The 18,448-nt window shown below is 46.9% G+C and overlaps 2 protein-coding genes across 2 annotated transcripts; one reads left to right on the top strand and one right to left on the bottom strand.

Annotated features, from left to right (window-relative positions):
- Window positions 1-854: 854 nt before the first annotated feature.
- On the top strand, window positions 855-7,349 carry AICDA (activation induced cytidine deaminase). Its single transcript, XM_063150439.1, has 5 exons — window positions 855-970; window positions 4,214-4,361; window positions 5,107-5,377; window positions 5,530-5,645; window positions 5,934-7,349. Exons 1-5 carry the CDS (start codon window positions 963-965, stop codon window positions 5,985-5,987), a joined length of 597 nt encoding a protein of 198 aa, XP_063006509.1. The 5' UTR covers window positions 855-962; the 3' UTR covers window positions 5,988-7,349.
- Window positions 7,350-13,174: 5,825 nt separating this feature from the next.
- LOC134414994 (C->U-editing enzyme APOBEC-1-like) lies at window positions 13,175-15,873 on the bottom strand. Its single transcript, XM_063150319.1, has 3 exons — window positions 15,498-15,873; window positions 13,586-13,704; window positions 13,175-13,198 (listed from the first exon to the last, which is right to left on the bottom strand). The coding sequence occupies exons 1-3, from the start codon at window positions 15,871-15,873 to the stop codon at window positions 13,175-13,177; spliced, it is 519 nt and encodes a 172-aa protein (XP_063006389.1).
- Between the last annotated feature and the right edge of the window lie 2,575 nt (window positions 15,874-18,448).

The following is an 18,448-nucleotide window of genomic DNA, read 5'->3' as shown; positions in this document are numbered from 1 at the left end:
GCTGCCAGGGCAGCAGAGCCTGGGCAGCCCAGAGCAGTGCTGGCAGAGCAAAGCGTGCGCATCCTGAGTGCCAGCCCGGCTGTGACAGCGCAGACTCAGCCACGGGGTCCTGACTGTCACCCTGCCCGAGCTCAGTGCTGGGGCCAGCACCACCTGGAACAGCAGGATCAGGCCCAGAGTCACTCCCCACCGGTGCTTTGGGTGCAGCTTTGCAGTGCAGGTCTGCCACCACCCCTGGCATGCTGACAGGGCTCAGACACCCGTGACAATGTTCAGGTGCCAAGCTGAGGCCAGCCTCTCCCCACTGAGCCCTGGGAGCTGAGTCCCTCTCACTCTCATCTTCAGTTCACTGCTGCTCCATGCAGCCGCCAGGCCTTCAGGGGGTCACAGAGGAGCAGGGAAAGTCTGCCCACAAGCTGCTGTTCCTGAGCTCCTTACAGCAGGGTGGCTCCAGGCTGCTGCACAGAGCTGCAGCCTCTGTGCTGGAGCAGGGCAGGGTCACCACCATCCCTGCACAGCTGCGTGATGCGAAGCCCGGAGGGATGGTGTGGTTTTGCCCACATTCACACTAGTGGTACACAAGCTCTCAGGCCCCCCTCTAACCACTAGACAATGTTTCCTGCCTTGTTATGCTATTGATATTTTTGCAGAATAATTTTGCAGGTGGGGTGGGCTGGTAGGCAGTGCAAGGGGTGGTGGTGACCAATGGGCGCTGAGCATCTTTCAGAACTGATGCCCCTTTGCATCTCAACACCTTTTCCTTCAGCTCCTGCAGCTCCAGAGACCCTTCTAACTCCTCCCTCAACCACACCCCGATGAAAGCCAGCAGGGAGTAGATAGGGGTGAATGGGGAGGGGACACACAGGCCAGTCCACATTTCTGTACATCAGGTCAGAGGGCTGCACAGAGTCTGCGAGATAACCTCCCTGTGATCCCATCACCTGAGAGAGACCCTGGGAGTCATGGACAGGTAAAATGAGTGTCTCTAGTTTCTTGCTCCTGTGAGAGATGAGAGTCTTTCTGTCAGAATTTACTTGCTTTCCCTCTGGTGTTGACCATCCCTTTCCCTTTCCCTGTCTGACTCACTGATCTAACTCTCTGCCTGTCCTGCTCTTGCAACTTGCATCTCTGTGCCTCTGTTGTTCTTTCTCTTTCACTGTCTGCCACCTGTGCTCTTTTCCCTTTCTGTCATTTCTTTCTTGTGGCTATTCTCTGTTCCTTTCATTGTTTTTATTTTCTAGAAACAAAGGATGATAACAGAAGGATGAACAGTCAGATGCTATCTGCTGCTTAAGCCCCTCAATCCAATTGCATTTGCACTGCAATTAGTCTGTGAGCTTACTATGGCCAATCATTCTCCACAATGGCATACTATGCACACACTCAGGGGGCTTCACTCTGATTTCATGAATCTTTATTTGAGGAGAAGATCTCTGTTCAGGCTGCTTCTTCAGTGCCCAGGTGTAATCACAGCTCCTGTGTCCTTGCTGCTTTCCCCTGAGCTATGCTATAGCCATAGGAGTTGCTTGTGTATCCAGCAGTTTACACCTAGCCAGACATCTGCTCAGTTGCTCCACACAACATGTGTTCATTCATTCTTCTGTTTGCACCTGCCATATTCTGAAATCCTCCCTGGGGAAAAAAAAAGAAAAAAAAAAAAAAAAGAAAAAAGAAAAAAAAAAAAAACCACCAAAAACCCCCAAAAACCCTGGGATGGTGAACTCCAGAGGAAAGGGAGAAAAAGAGCTGATGTTAATGAACATTTCTAGTTGAACAAGTGTCTTCCGTGATTCAAATTGTCTTCAATTTGTTCTGAAACTGAAAAATAATCTAAGTGATCGTAATTTTATTTTTCTGTGGTTTGGGGTCATTTCTTGTTCTTCACCCTTATTTGCATCCACATGCGACTCTGCAGGGTCAAAGACATTGAATAGAGAAAAATTGAACGAGATGAGAAAAGGGACAACTATAAAAAGAATCAGAAACATTTTGAAAGCAAATGGTTTTGCCCAAAACTTTTAAAAAAATTTTAAAGGGAAAGTCTGTTTTCACTTATGTTTTTGATGTGATAAAAAGCATTTTTACATACGGGTTTTAATGAAACATCAACATAATTGTAATTGTTTTTCACCTGGCTTGTATGTTTCTTCAGCAAGCAGTTGCCTTGTGCACAAGGCTCTGCTCTGTTTTCTGCAGTTGTGGCACACCCAGGTAAGTGCTTTGCAAGCCTCTGGCCCATCACACCTGTGCAATTTTCTGGGTTATCCTTTCTGGACAACCTGAGGATCTGTCACCACAGAACAGACCCCCACTCCAGCACCTCTGTTACAGGGCACAGTCTTTTCCATACCCCTGCAATAACACATCTAAGGCTTAGAAACCTGTGGTGAACGACTGGTTGATAATTTTGGGGAGAAAAAAAAAATTAGGGAGACCAATATGTGTGTGTTAGGAATATACACAGGTGATCATTTGTAAGTGTTTGCACAAAGGCAGGGAAACAGGGTGAATCCAAGGTGGTAGGGTCAGCTCCAAGAGTGAGAAGGGTGATGAAGAACATACAGTGGGTATGGGAAACAGGCACACACCATGAACAGCCAGAGAAAGGGGTGATGGAATGCAGGGGGATCAGCTCGTGCTCTGCTCCTGACACAACCTGCAGTACTGCTCTGGTGTGGAGCTTCCTGGACAGACCTCCAGGAACAGCCTCAGACTGTTGTTGGGCTTAATGAGATACTTAATGCGGATGCTTTACCCTCCTGAGTGTGTGCAGTCTTCTCTGTGGACCTTCTTCTAACAGAAGGCTTGAATGTGATGTGCTCCTGCAGGAGCCTGCCAGCACAAAGCATGGCATAGCTGAGTGTGTGTGTGTGCTTCCTCTTTCTGTGTGACAGGACAGGCATTTGTGCACTGCAGGCTGAGGGAGACAGGGCAGGAAAGAGTCGTGTGCCTGTCTGTGGGACAATCAGGGCAGCAAGGCCCTGAGGGAGAATGTCTGTGATGCAGGTGAGGAGCAGTAGGGAGTGACACACAGCCTCAAAGCACATCACTAGGCAGCAAGAGGATGAGCATGACTCTGTGAATGAGTACCTGTGATGCAGTGGCCATGTGGCAGGCTGCACAAGGGGCAGAAGCTCCTGGAAGGCCAGAGAGGATGCCTGTCAGCTGGTCATTAAGTGCTCTGCAGTGCTCAAGCTTTATGGTCACACTAGCAAACCGATGAAGGGTGCATTCAAGTGCCTAGACTCTCAGATTTAAATTCCCAACAAACCCAAATTCCCCTTTTCTACACTTCATTGGAGATCCTTGGGAAAACCCAGCTCAGTATCTCTTAAACTTACCCCAGCTTAAACTGAACATCAGCCTAACAATGGGAAAAGATGATAAAGGTGACAAAGGACGTGATTATTTTTAACCTATTCACTTCTGTTTTGCGTTGCTGCGGGGGAGGTGAGTATCTCACCTCAATGAACCCAGCTGCCCGTGTCCCTCCACTTGGCAGTGAGGCTGTTAGAAATGGCTCATGACTGCTTCACCCCCTCCCTGTGCTCCTGCTGCCTCTCCCCAGCATGGTCCCTGGGCACAGGAGCAGCCCCGTGCCAGTCTTGATGTCTGTCTGCTGTGGAAGTGGTACTTGTGTCTGGGGAGGTGTCAGCATGGCTACCATTTATATATTCCTTCAGCTGCTGGATGGCATCTTTCCCTGGCCCTGCACACTTTCAACTCTGCTCTTCTTTTAGGCCCTGCTTGGAAGGCATTCAGTCCAGTCTTCTCTGGAGAGATTCTAGTTTGGTCCATCCCTTGCCCCAGTGGACTTTCTGGGTTTCACACAGCAAAAATAACAACTCTTGATGGCTGAACTCCACACCCTCTCATCTTCACAGGCCTTCTCAGATGCCTTCATCCTCCTCCCTCACTGGTGTCCACGTTCTGGATATTTTCAGATACTTTCACACTCTGCCCAGCCATAGTTGCTGTTTGACTAATCACTATTAATTCGCACACCATTTCCACTCACAAGGTCACCTGCTTCATCCCCAGAGTCACGTCTGCATCCTTTCCCTAGAACATTTCATGCAAATTACCGACCCTCTTCTCGTACAGAGAGGCTTGGATGTGAAGAGGATATTTTTGGTGCTGAGCCCTCAACAGAGACAGGGTAAACAACTGGCTGCATGAGTAAATGTAAATTCTCTCTTGTCTTCTCCTGCAGCATCCTCATGCAAAGGAGACTCTTCCTCTACAACTTCAGGAACCTGCGCAAGGCCAAGGGCCGGCGTGAGACCTACCTGTGCTATGTGGTGAAGCGCCGGGACAGCGCCACCTCCTGCTCCCTAGATTTTGGATACCTGCGCAACCAGGTGGGGGAGGGAACACCTTGCCAGCCCGTTCTGGAGCCCGCAGCTCCAGCTTGCCTGGGGCAGGAGGGAGCAGAGGGCTGTGACAGCAGCACAGACACACCTGGGGCTGTGCTGGCACAGACATACCTGTGGGCTGTGCAGGTACAGGCACACCTGGGGCTGTGCAGGTACAGGCACACCTGGGGCTGAGCTGGTACAGACATACCTGTGGGCTGTGCAGGTACAGGCACACCTGGGGCTGTGCTGGTACAGACATACCTGTGGGCTGTGCAGGTACAGACATACCTGGGCACTGTGCAGGTACAGGCACACCTGGGGCTGTGCTGGTACAGACATACCTGGGCACTGTGCTGGTACAGACACACCTGGGGCTGAGCTGGTACAGACACACCTGGGGCTGAGCTGGTTCACACCGTTTAAGGGATGCAGCCTCCGGGCAAAGCTGTGCTTTGTGCTACCCCGGAGTGTGTTATCAGCGAGACACCCACACTCCCTGCTGCTTTTCCAGTCTCCCTACCCTCCCGCTTATCTCCCGCCCATCCCGTTCCCACATCCCTCCACACCACTGCCCACCAGCGCTGCTCTAGCCCTTAAGCGCTGCCGTGCCTTGTCCCCGTGTGTGCCGACCCAAGAGAAGTCCCGCACCTTGCTTCTCCTCCCTCACACCCCACCCAGGCCAGCCTCCCTCCCTGTCCCTGTCACACCCCGCTGACTCCTGGCCCCTGTCTCTCCCGGTTTCCCGAAGATGGGCTGCCACGTGGAGGTGCTTTTCCTGCGCTACATCGCAGCCTGGGACCTGGACCCGGGGCGCTGCTACCGCATCACCTGGTTCACCTCCTGGAGCCCCTGCTACGACTGCGCCCAGCACATCGCCAGCTTCCTGCGCTCCTACCCCAACCTGAGCCTCCGCATCTTCATGGCCCGCCTCTACTTCTGCGAGGAGCGCAAGGCAGAGCCCGAGGGGCTGCGGCGCCTGCACAAGGCAGGGGCACAGATCGCCATCATGACCTTCAAAGGTGAGTTGTGCAGGCAGGAAAGAGACGATGGAGGGCCAAGGGGTGCTGGGGAGAAGGGCAAGGGCAAGGAGCCAGAGAAGATGATGCAGAGTGTGATGATTTAGTGATCAGTGTCCTGTCGAGCACCTGTAACTCCCCCATGTCTTGCACAGATTACTTCTACTGCTGGAACACATTTGTGGAGAACAGGGAACAGGCATTCAAAGGCTGGGAAGGGCTGCATGAAAACTCTGTCCATCTTGCCAGGAAACTTCGACGAATCCTCCTGGTAAGGGACAATTCTCCTTCTTCTTCCAGTGCCTCTTCCCCCAGCTTATTCCGCTCTATAATTCCTCTCTGCACTTGCTGCTCATCCCTGCCATCTGCCTCTTCATTCACTCCCATGTCTTCATCTTCCACATCCCTTATGCCTCTTCCTCCAACTTTCTTCATCTCTCCTCTGCTTGTTCACTTCCCCTTCTTCCCCCTCTCATCCCATCTCCTGCCATTCCTTCCTCATATTCATGGGTTCCTGCTCACTTGACAACTGACCTACCATTTCTATTTTGTCCTGCAGCCGCTGTATGAAGTAGATGATTTACGAGATGCTTTTAAAATTCTGGGACTTTGAAGTGAAAGTCATCAGCAATCAGAAGACTTCACAAACACTTGCTCTTTGATTTCCAACTCTCTCCCTTACAACAGATCTTTCTCCTCTTCCTTCCTTACATCTCCCTTCCAGCCCTGTGTCTAGAGATAAGACTACCCTTACTTTCATTTCCAAGGAGAATTAGGCTGATCTTGTGAAGACACCTTCCTCAGGCTCACACCTTATCCATTGCTAACTGGGAACAGCCAGGATTGCAGTGACATTGCCAGAGAGTGATTTGCCTCCCCTCAGTCCCTGCAGAGCTAATCCAGGTGATCCACTAAATGGAGCTCTGGGTTCAGCCCTGCCCAGGTGGGAGCAGACAGCCTGCAAAGCTCTTTGTGTGGCTGTGCTCTCACTGGCACTGCACTGACCTGCACACTTCATGAAGGCTTCAGGGAGCACATTTCTTGGCTCTTAGAGCTGCACTACACCCAGCTGCTCTGTGTCCTCCCCTGTGAAATGGTTCAGTTGTCCTCCTGGATGTTGGTAGGAAAACCATCCCAACTGAGGTGGTGCAGCCTATGTATTAACAGCAAAGTTGACCAACCACTGGAAAGCTCAGCAGAGAGTGTTGAAGTGAGTCCTTGACAGCCCAGGTAGCTCAGCTTGAAAACCTCACATGAAGCCAGCAGGTCTCTCTAAGAGGATTGTGTGCAGAGCACCACAGATCTCACTGTGTGGAGTGCTCTTCATCCTCTGAGCATTTCCCCCTAGACCAGACATGCAATGTGCTCCCTCCCCAGCCAGCTGCCTCTGCTGGAGGCACCTTTACAGTCCCACAGTCTTTTGTTTTTCCAAGTTTTTTATTGCCCATAATATGGCCAGCAATGTGACTCTACTGAGAGCTGGCCAGAGAAAATCCTGGCATACACAAAGCTCTTTAGCCTGTAAATAGATATCTTCTGTAGGAGCCAAAACCAAACCATCCTCCTGCCTGGCAATCACTCCGTTTCCACTAGGGGACCCCATTAGCTCCTGATCTGGTGGACACAGTCTTTACAAGCTGAAGATACGGGTTCACAGCACATGCCTGCTCACCACCACCTTCCTACCCCCTGAATTACAGCTGGATTGCCCTCTCCAGTCCAACCTCTTGGGGTTTGCACAAGGCTGAATGTGTCCCACACTCTGGGTGTGCTCTATCATTTCCTTCATGGTGGCTGCAAGTTCTGTGCTCCTTCTGGGTAGGGCTGGAAGCTCCTCAGAACACCTCCCCTGGTGCTAGGACAGCAGAGCTCTGCCCCTACAGGGCCTGCTCCTGCTGGCAGAGGTCACAACCAGCGGCCTCACAAGCTTTCTTCGACTTCAGGCTCCCAAGGCATTCTCAGCTTGGGAAATTTTGACCAGGAATAGCAATGACAGTCCTTTGCAAAGCATTAATTTGCAAGCATGGTGTTGTATATTTGTTTCATATGGTGCATATTATTTATATAAATAAAGGTCTTACAAACAAGCATCTGGCTTTGTCTCTTTTTTTGGTATCATGTGGGTGAAGGAAGTATATTGGACACCGAGGATTGACATGCCACCTTTTCTTTCTGATTTCTGGAGGTACAACCTAGAAATATTAAACTGTCTTCATACTTTTACTTGTAGCTTTGAAGTTACTGACAATGTCACCCAGCATATCAAGGCAGATAAATTGTTAGGATACTTTAGAAATACTACCAAAAACCTCTGAAGTTATCTGAGATACTTCTTTGATTGATGGCCAGCCAATTGTGCCCGTTCATGACTCATAATCGACCACACTGGACAAAAAAGGGCTGACAATATGCTTCACAAAACTAGAAGAGAAGCAAAGATGTATAAAGAATCTTCATCTTTCAACTTTTAACATTGTACCTGTACAACATCATTGTCCTTCTCAGTGGAATTGTTAGAAAAAATTACAATTTTCTTAGAAAGGGGTTGAGATACAAGCTTTTGATTAAATTTTGACTAACACTGAGTTGAAGATACTTGTTGAAACATGACAACAGCTGACATTGTACAGGAGGAGAAAAAAATGTAATGAGTAAATGCAAAGAATCATGAGCTATATTAGGAATACATCCTATATTTAGATTCTTTTGAACATAAATCTGATTAAATTCAGAGTGGACTCTAGAGTTAATCCAAGTGGTTCAGCTATAGGAATTTAGCTCTCTTGCACACAAGATTGTTTTAACTGCATTTTTTCTGTTCACAAAAACCAATTCATATTGTTTGTTACAAGCTATTCTTTAATTTGGTGTTCTAAATTAATTCAGCCTCAAACGCTTTAGGTGTCTCTGCCAAGAATAACTCCCTGGAGGGTGACTGTTATGCAGCAACATTACTTTATTAACCCAAGATATTTTTCTTGCTTTGGAGACTGTTTATATAGTGAACATTTCACTACTGATTATATATTTTTGAGAACCACTTATCTTTACAGCCTTATGGAGATTGTGGGTGTGCTATTCTAGGTGTCTCCCTTCTTTATATGCACGTGGGCAGAAGCTAAGCTCTCAAGGGGACTGTGGCAAATATACCTGCAGTCCCAGCTGCCTGAGCTGTGGGAAATGGGTGCTTGTGATTTCTGGGAGAGCGTTTCCTCCCCAGGCTGTGGGGAACAGCCAGACCAGGGGCCTTGGTGCCGGCTGAAAACCCCAGCCTCGTTTGATCAACACTGCATGGTTTGCAGCAATGAACTCTGAACACAAGCACGTCCAGGTAGCTGTGGAGTCCTTGATAAGAGAGGAAACAGGAAAATGGGATGGCAGCTGGTGTGGACAGCTGGGCATGGCTGCCATCTCCTGGTGCTCGGGGGGTCTGCCACCCTGCAGAGGGTGCTGCCTTGAAGGGATGCTGATCCATGCTGCAAACAGCTCCCAAACCTGTCTGTGAACAGCCCCGCAGCGTGTCCACAGAGGAGCAGGACACTGACATCATTCCCCCAGCTGCACACATCATTCCTCCAGGTCAGTACACGGTGTCCTTGGACTTTGCAGTAATGAGAAACAGATTACCATTGAACAATGCAAAGGCACACTCCAGACCCTTGCAAACACAAGCATGGCTTCTCCCTCCTTTTCTCCTCCTCTGCTGCGTGCTCGTACTTGGAAATCAGGATAGAAAGGGGTTTCAGGGTCATGGAATCTCCCTTGCAACTTGTCCCTTCAGGGGGTTTTCAGTCTACATGTATTTGTGTCCAGCATTGTCTTTGAGGTCGTTTTTCTCCTCTCCCTGGTGCTGACCCTTTAGCGTTCCTAGCAGCAGAAATGTCATTATTTCTTCACATATGTATTAAATATTCACAGTGATGGAAGTCAGATTTGGTTCGCAGAGGAAAGATGAAGGGATTTGGCAGAGAAGAGACCCCTCGTTCAGACAACATGAGCAATGAGGAGCAGAGCCCCTGCTGGGCAAGGAGAAAGTAGGTTGCTGCAAGAGCAGATGGGGAGGCACCAAAGGGTGGCAAGGATTCTGGAGGCTGTCTTTGGCTTTTGAACCTCCCATACACTTTGTCTTAGGCAGGTTTGCCCTCAGGCTTCCAAACCCACATCAGATATGGCTAAAACTCCATTTCTGTTGCTGCTGTTGCACCCAAGTTCCAGCACAGGGAGGGTGTTGATGTCTCCCCACTATAATCCTGTCATTAATTCACTTTAAGAACTATCCCACTCTACAAGGTGGCACAATGTTTTTACCAGTCCAGAGGGCCAGGAGAAGTTCAGAGCAGACCAGCTGCCTTCTGTGGTTACCTTCAAAGGCTACCAGTGTGGTAGACCCGCCTCTAGGCTTCACATGCCAGTAGGGGCACAGCAGAGATACAGCAGATTGCAAATTCACTCTGGCAGATAAAACCAGTGTGAAAAACTTTGCTGGGCTGACTTGGAACTGGCAAGCTTCCAAACAGACCAGAGGAAGTTTGTCCTCCTGCCTTCAGTGGAAAGGGCTGAGCCCTGGGCATGAATGGCTATGGGCCCTGCTGTACTAAGCTGCATGTTGATCAAGTGATTTGATTGCTCCCTAAGTAAAAAAGGAGCAAACACCATAATGTCCAAAAAGAGAGCATGTGACATCCAATATGAGGCCCTGGACAGGGGAAAGAAAAGTTTAGCTGTGCTATACATTGTTTGGAGTTGTCTTATTTGTCTAACGTAGGAGACACTCCCCAGCCAGCTGTGCTCAGCCTTAGATACACTCCCACACTGTGGGGATTGGAGCTGCTTCCTCAGCCTGCAGCTTTTCTGGCTGTCTCAACAGTCTGCTAAACATCTGGAGATTTTTGCAAGGACAGAGCATGCTACAAGCATAAATAAACTGGAAGAGATGGGCACAGTTCCCACCAGCCCCTGCCTTGTTCTTCAAGTTATCTTTTGTGCATGTTGCAGGTCCCAGCACCAGCACATTCCCCAGTGGCATCACACAGTAGGCCTCCTGCTTGAAGAGGCTGGGAATCATGACACATGGAGCTCCCCACATGATTCATTCAGATGATCTACACTTTTTGCTGTTCAAATTCAAAACTGCTGCAAGACCCAACACACCTGTCGCTTCTTTTTGCCTTCTTCCAGTAGAGAGAGCTCAGAGCTTTCAAAATCTCCTATTTCACCATTCCACTCTGTGTTTCCAGCTGGAAAAGCAGAGACTTTTTACTTTGTTTCCCCAGTTTGCAATGAACACCTATGTCTCCAGAGTGTGGAATTACAACGGAAGGATGTCTACCAAGGAGCGGAACAAGAAAAGCAAAGTTTCCACAATGTTGACATCTTCCCTTTTATTATACTGGTTTTACAGTCATAAATAAAGTTTACACTCAAAAATAAAACCTTAAAATGAAGTATTACTACAGTATTGCATAAATACTCTAATAGTATGAAATATATTCTGAAGCATACACACATAGCCATAAAAGAGATCTTCATAAGAAATTCTGAAAGCAAGAATGCACGGCTGATTACTTTTTTGGAACAGATCAGAGCATGAAATATATTACATGCTGGCCTCTCAAGAGGACCCTTGCAGAATCTGATTGCAGAATCTGCAGACGTGGAAGGCCTGATTGTGGGGCATGGTCTCCATCCCCACTTCCTGATGGCTTCTCATGCGCTCCTTCTGTTCTGTTCAGTGCTTAGCAAGGCCCAGACAGTGATAAGAGTCTTCTCTGGTGGCAGCAAGAAAGTTAGCAAGGCTGCAGAAGAAAAGACTGCCAGCGACTGGCTTTTCTGGTCTTGTATTGATGCACAAACTGAGCTTGAAAGCATAGTGGTGAGGCTTGTTAGCATTCAGTTTGCCAGAAATGGAGGAAGCTCCTAGGGAGGAAGAAAAAAAAAACATTAAAATTTTGATACCAAAAGCTTAAGCTGTCTCTTCAGCATTATAGAGAATTTGAAAATGAAGCATCTGCTCCAGGATATCACTCTGATCCTCCTTCAATGTGTTAAATAATCTCCCTCAAGATACATTTTTCCAGACAACAGGGCAGCACCTCATAATTTACTGTGCCATGTACGCCACTCCTAGAAATACAGACCATTTACAAACAGAAACATTTAAAAGGTAGCAACTTGCATAACTGAATGCAGGGGAAGTGGAGTTGGATCCTGTGGAAAGGCAAACTTTTTGGGGTGTTAGAAAGGCCCCCCCAGAGGTTTCTAGTCACACACCATGTTTGCAGCATGGCTAACTCCAAGGCTGGACCAGGCAGCTCAGAGGGAAGTTCTCAGTGTCTCCAGGGATGGAGGTGACAGCCTCACCATGTTCCAGCACAGCACCATTGTCAGGAGAGACGTTTCCTTCCATCCTGCTGGAATTTCCCTCACTGCAGCTTGTGTGTGTCACCCTGTTTTCTCTCTGTGCATCACTGAGGAGAGTTTGGCTACGTCTTTACTGCCTTTATGTAGTGGAAAACTGCAGGTTTGCACTAAGCTCCCACTTAGCCACCTTCTCTATAGGTCAAGGAAAGCCTGTTCACTCAGCCTCTCCTTGTAGGGCAAGTGCTCCCATCCCCTGCCCTTTGCAGTGGGACTCCACTACATCCCCTCTGGTTCCTCAGTGTTTTTCTGCCAGTGAGGCCAGGGCTTGATGCAACCGTGTGTATTTCTCTGGAGCTCATGCCTGGAACTCACTCACCTCATTACACCTCTGCATAATTAGTAAAACGGGGCAGGATGTTCAAAGGGGCTGAGCACACAGGCATTCCCATTCCTTCTGTGGAGGGTTGGGGGTTAGAACTACTGATGATGGGCCCTGTGCACATTCATTTGAGGGGTGGCTTGTGTTTAGCTGAGGCAGCAGGGCAGTTCAGCAAGTGCCTGACTTCCAGCAGGCTTCCCAGCTGGCAGGACTCTGCAGAAATCACCAAGGTTGCCTTGCTGGGACAGGCAATTTGTTAGCTGGCTCTTTAAACCAAGGCCTGAAGGGCAGATTGCCCTTGTACCGCTGTAGGGGCCCGTGCTGAGTCAGCAGCAGTTTGTCAGCACTGAGGAGCACCGAGCAGCCAGCTCTGCTCAGCTCCCGGCAGGCATCGCACCGTGCCCGGATCGTGCGTAAGCTGCTAAATTATTTAATCATCTCAGGCATTAGGAGACTCAGAAAGGCTGAAAGCCAAGGGGAAAACGTCTCCTAAACCATTACATTGCATAAAGCACTTTGTTAGATCAGCTGATTGACTGGACATTGCTACTGACTGTGTATCCTGTCACCTGAACGTCTTACTCAGGCAAGAAATGGAAAGGTCAGGTCTTGAGGTACTGAAAGCCCTGTGTAATGTTTGGGGTGGATGGAACTGAAATGAGGTGAATGTGTACCTTTTCCTCAGCCAGAAATAAAACAAGGCGATCCTACAAACGGGTTAGGTTTGTGTCTGTGACTCTAAGTCCCTGCCAGCAGTTCTGTGCATCCCTTCCTCTGCCTCCTGCCATCCATTCTGCACAGAGGGACCAGTTCAAGCAAGAACTTGCTTGCCCCACAAAGGGTGGCTGAGCCCCACAGTTTACTCCAGTCCTGGTCTCCTCTCCTGTTCAGTAGACCACTTCCTCTTTCTGAGTAGGATATCAGGCTGAACAAGTAACTTCTGCAGTTGTATGGATTGCAAGAACAATGGAAAGCAGATCTTGGTCCTATTGTACTCTAATATGTAAACTCTGATCCTGAAGGTAAATCCACCCATCTGGGCTTTTGAACTTGCTCAGAACTTAACTGAAATCCATGGCCCTGTCCTGAGGCAAAAAGAGAATACTTGAATAATGATTACAGAGCTGAAGGAGTTTCTGGGGTCAAATAGCTCGGGTAAGCTGCAAGCTAGTGAACTCGTAGCTGATTCATGCAAAGGGTTGAAATAATATACCCTTTTCTTAGTTAAAATCTGAGAGTAGTGCTCAATCTCTTCTCTTCTCTGCTCCTGGACAAAAAGGCACAATGTAGCAGCATAGTCCTCTGGCAATCTCTTGCCTGCTTGGCTCTCTGTTTATGAAGCTTCAAGCCTATGCTTATTTTTCCTACTCTCATTTCTGCTAACACCATTGCTGGGATCATCCAAATCTCCTTTTCCTTGGATTTTTTTTCATTTATTTTTGCTCCTGGTGTTTTTTCAGGTGTCTACTTACCAAAAAGATATGTAAGAGTTCTATGCTATTCAAAATGAAGTATAAAGTGACGTTCTGGGGCCAATAATCATCTTCTCCGGGCTGGTGTGCAACAAAATTTCTCCAGCAGTACCTGTAATCTAAGAAGAGAGATACCCAGTCACTCCTGATGAAAGGATGCCCAGTTCTTTCTTCATTAACATGTCAGTGAGTCATTTGTTTCTCAGTAAGAATACAGTAAAGGACAAAGATATTCATACGAGGTGTGCACAAATAACTACACAAATAAGTTAGTGGAAAGGGGAACCAAAACTCTACAGAGTAGCAATATGTCTAAAACTGAATTGCCAGAGAGAGAAATTGATCATTGTGGTGGCTTGGGTAACCCTCATCACAAATAGCATGCTCTGGCATAAAGCCAAGAGAGAAGGAATCAGCAAGTGGCAGGAGTGAAAAGGGAAGTGGGACAGGCAGTCAGAGCAGGTCAGGCTCTCCTTTTGGCAGCCTTGTGCTTGAGAACACAGCTTTGGTAAGACAAGTTGCTTCAATCATGAATCTGTCTGACTTATCCAAATGATAAGGGAAAAGCTGGAGTGAACACACTAACATTTAGCAGTTTCATATTGATCTTAGTGTTGATAGGATGGCCAGAGCTTCTGACAATGATCTGCTGCTATAATCCCAGAGACAGCGCACCCAATATAAGTAAATGTCCTTTAAGATTACTTTTGATCCAGTGGGTTTCATAGCTCCACACTCCAGTGGTAAATATCCACACAGGTGTGTGAGGTTCATCTCTTCAAATATACATTCCTTTTTGTGAGCTGCTTGTCTGGACTGTTTTTACAGCCAAACATTACCAGGCAAGCAAGATACACACAACAAAAAGGCAAGACACATCTTCTGTGATGCATCATCTGAAAGTGTCCTTTAGACAAGTTTCCTGCTCTTCTCTTGCTACCAAGGGAAATCAATTACTCGATGCAGCTGGCAAGCTGATCTGCATGTGTATTCTAGGAGGGATAGGATTTTACACTGCATATAAAGGAGGTGCGCATAGCTAGAGAAACCTCCAACCCTCATGTTCAGATTTGGCAAGAGGAAATGACCATGCTGGTCCTGCTGCTGTGCAGGGGAAGACTGGGCAAGAAATAAGGCAGAAGAGAGTGACATTTTTGCACTCACTAATCCTCCCTGTAATATGCAATGTGAAATAATTCATGCTTAGGGGGAAAATGTATAAAAACCAAAATTGTAAAATAAATTAAACATCCAACGAGCCTCTGACCACGGACAACCCAGAGGCAGATTACCACACCGAAATTGCGACACTCCTGTGGCAGCAGGAAAGAATGCCTCGTTAACAAGTAAAAAGACCTGGCTAGTGTGGAGATGGGATGCCTCTGGAACCACACGGGAACACCCAAGGATGATCAGCACCTGATAAGTGTCATCAATCAATCAAGATAACAGAAGTCATCAAGAACATACATCTGAATACCCAACTTCTCCTGACATGATCAGCACCCGACACCATCCAAGGAACAGCAATTGTCCAACCCTGCAGTGAAAGAAACCTCATACACATGCAGAGTGACAAAAGACATTGGGGCACCTCTGCCTCAGGCACAAAAAATTCTATAAAACAGCCTTGCTGGAGACGGCATTCGTGAACAGAGGGAGGTCTGATGCTATAGAGGTTGGATCTTGGTTCACCCAGCGCCGATCCCGGGCCTGACGCTGTCTCTTTGGCTGTAGCTTTCGAGGACCGTGTTTTCAGTAGTGAAAATAAATTGCCTTGCAGTAATTAATTTGGCTTTCTCCTTGATCATTTATAACACTCCCCAAAGCCAGCCATCACCTCTGTTACAAACCAAGAGTGCACATAATCCCAGAACTTTCAATCCACACTTAGACAGAGTTTCTGGGTTACCTTCAAGGTTCATGATACGTATAGTGACTCCATTCATCATCAGGCTGCGGAGACCTCGTCGGTTCCGGATATCGAAGCGCCTGAACAGCTTGGCTGCATATATATCCAAGGTCACGTTAGGGTGTGACCTCAGGAACTCCAGAATCCTTCTGCAGCAGTTTCCACAGGGACTAGATGAAATGAACCAGGTGATGGAGCAAGGAGTTCGTGGCCTGCTATTGAAATGATTTTCCAGGAAGTTGATTTCAGCATGTTCATGATTGTTTGAGCACCAGTTCCTCTGGATGGCACGTCTTCTCCGCCTGATTTCATACAGCAGGTACACCCTTCCATTTTGTCTAGGTGAAAAATTTCTTTGGAAGTCTTCCGGCTGCATCTTCCACCTGAAGAAGAGTACCAGCAGTACTGTGATCCCATCACTTCAATGATGTTTGGTCCCATTATGCATTGCCTACTCTCAATATCAGCCAGGACTCCCACTCCCAGCTTTTCCCATCAGAAATGAGCAGCTTGAGGAATGTCGCGATTTAGCGATCTAGAGCTGGAATTTGATGAAAGCTTCAGAACACCCCCAGCACCTCCTCAAGAACTGTTGGGTGGGTAAGCAAACTCATCGCCCCTCAGAGATCAGCACCAGTCAAAGCAGTAAGGCAACTGGAAAAGGAAGATTGAGGAAAGGGATAGTAAGAATAAAACAAGGCAAAAGGGTGTCTCTGGAAATTGCCAAGTGGCTCAGGCAGCAGTGAGTGACAGAGCTGCATCTCTTACCCTTGGTTGTTCTCTCTGGATGAGGGACCTGTGTAGAAAAGATTTGTGAATCACTGAGGAGAGCAGGTCAGAAAACAAAATTGCCTCTGCCCATTCTGTCCAGACACCTTTCAGTTCTATACACACCCTCTCAAATCTCTTTTCTCTAAAAGGGTTCAATAAGTAATCACAGCACAGCAGGATAGGCACTCTGCGATGCAAGAGGTGTGGACTCCTACCTGGAAGTTGAACTTGATGGTTGTTTAAACCATTTTGTACACAAATCCTTGTTCAGTTTAGCACATTATGGTTGATTGTGTAAATACTCAAGTTTAAATTCCCTGATTTCAGCTGTACTGAATCTGCTTTTCCCTGACTAATCAAAGAGCAGAATCAAATGTCTTATCCCTTTAAATTTTCCAAACCACTTCTATGAGAACAGGCAAAGCTTGAGCCATTTTCTCATTGGTACTCATAATCTTGGCAATCCAGGCAAAAACATTTCCACAACCGACTTCCCATCTTTACTTAATCTGTAAGTTTCTAAAAAACTAAAAAAAAAAATATCAGTGCCGAGGAAAAAAAAATCTGTACAGAAAAGAGGGTAACAAATACATACAGGGTGGCAACACAGCCCTGCCTGATTATACACATTTTATCTTCCATAGTGGCAAGCAACTTTGGCCCCATGACTTATTCATCCCTTCCCAGTTGAGGGTCTAGAGGAAAACAGTTGCAGGTAATCAAGGCAAATTATTTATTTTGTAAAAATCCACCAACAGGAAACTTAAGGATTTAGGAACCATAATTTTATTTGATAAAATAATTTTTTTAAAATAAAAATAATTAATTTTATTTTTCATTTTTGTTTTTATGAATTATACATAATATAATAGATTTCTTTTAGTATATACTTAGAATTAAGATACTTAAGGCATTTTTCTGCAGCTTAGCTTGTGAAGATGAGAAATTCTGAATTATACAGAGTAAAATTACGTTTTAACATGAAGAAAATAGTTTTCCACATCAACAGAGACATGATCAACTACTAGTACAGCCTTATTGCCCTGATTCTTTAAGAAGAATATTCTAGTTATTAATCACAATGAAAATAAAATAGATTAATACATTAGCTAACTAAATTGCTCCATTCTTAAATGCCTTTGAGATATCTTTTCACAGTAAAAGTTCTTTTGGATTTTGAATTCTTCTTGCCATACCAAGGTTAAAAAATTATGTTAATAGTTTGAAGCTGGACCCAAGACTCAAGATACAGTAATGTATTCAAAGATTTTGAAGCTGGACCCAAGACTCAAGATACAGTAATGTATTCAAAGATATAAAACAGAAATCCACATCTGTCTCCTATGTATCCTCATGCCAACAATACACATTTGTTTCTACACTCCTTCTTTAGATACAACTACAGTGAATATCATGATTATTGAGAAATAGGCCTGCCTTTCACATAATGTACTTACCTCTGGCACTAACAGCAGCCCTGGGTATTTCTGGATTTGTGCATTGCTTCCTGGAAGACTGGTGTGCCTTTATAAGTCTTACATTAGTTTCAGTTTCTATTCCTGAATCATAACACTGATCTTTGGGCCCTATTAATGCTGCTGATTAGCTGAGCATTTCCTAATGGTGACTTCACATTTGTACTATCCAGCTGGCTGAAGCTGAAAGCAAGCCTCTGGCAGCAAAGAACTGCAAATGGGGGTGATCCCACTCAGAAACTGATCTGGCCTTGAGTACAAGATTTCCTTCCAGGTACCTAACAGGTGAGCCACTTTTTGAAGTGCAGACAGAAATTACATTTCTTTTTAAACTCTGGCTCCAGAACAGAAGAGCAAATCTTCTCTAGTCACCCCAATGTGATGAGAGAGAAAAACATCTACACAAATGGCACCAAGCCACACAGCTGTGGCATGGCACGTCACTTTTCTGACACCCAGATGCCACGAGGAAGTTGAGCAGAGGCCAGTGGGAAGAGTAAACAGAAGACAGCGTGTGCAGAACCCGCGAGCCTGTGGAACTGCAGCGGGTATGGTGGTCACTGCCATTTCCCTTGGTGGGACTTCTCCCGTGGCGTTCCAAGCACTGCTCACACCCCCTTGAGCCTGAGTCCTCACAGAATCAAGCAGACACTCCTCGTGTGTGACCTCTGAGCTGTGGTCACTGACTGCGCAGCCACTCTCAGG

Source organism: Melospiza melodia, chromosome 2 (assembly GCF_035770615.1).
Source record: "Melospiza melodia melodia isolate bMelMel2 chromosome 2, bMelMel2.pri, whole genome shotgun sequence".
Taxonomy (NCBI): domain Eukaryota; kingdom Metazoa; phylum Chordata; class Aves; order Passeriformes; family Passerellidae; genus Melospiza; species Melospiza melodia.
This window is presented reverse-complemented; position numbering and strand designations above follow the sequence as displayed.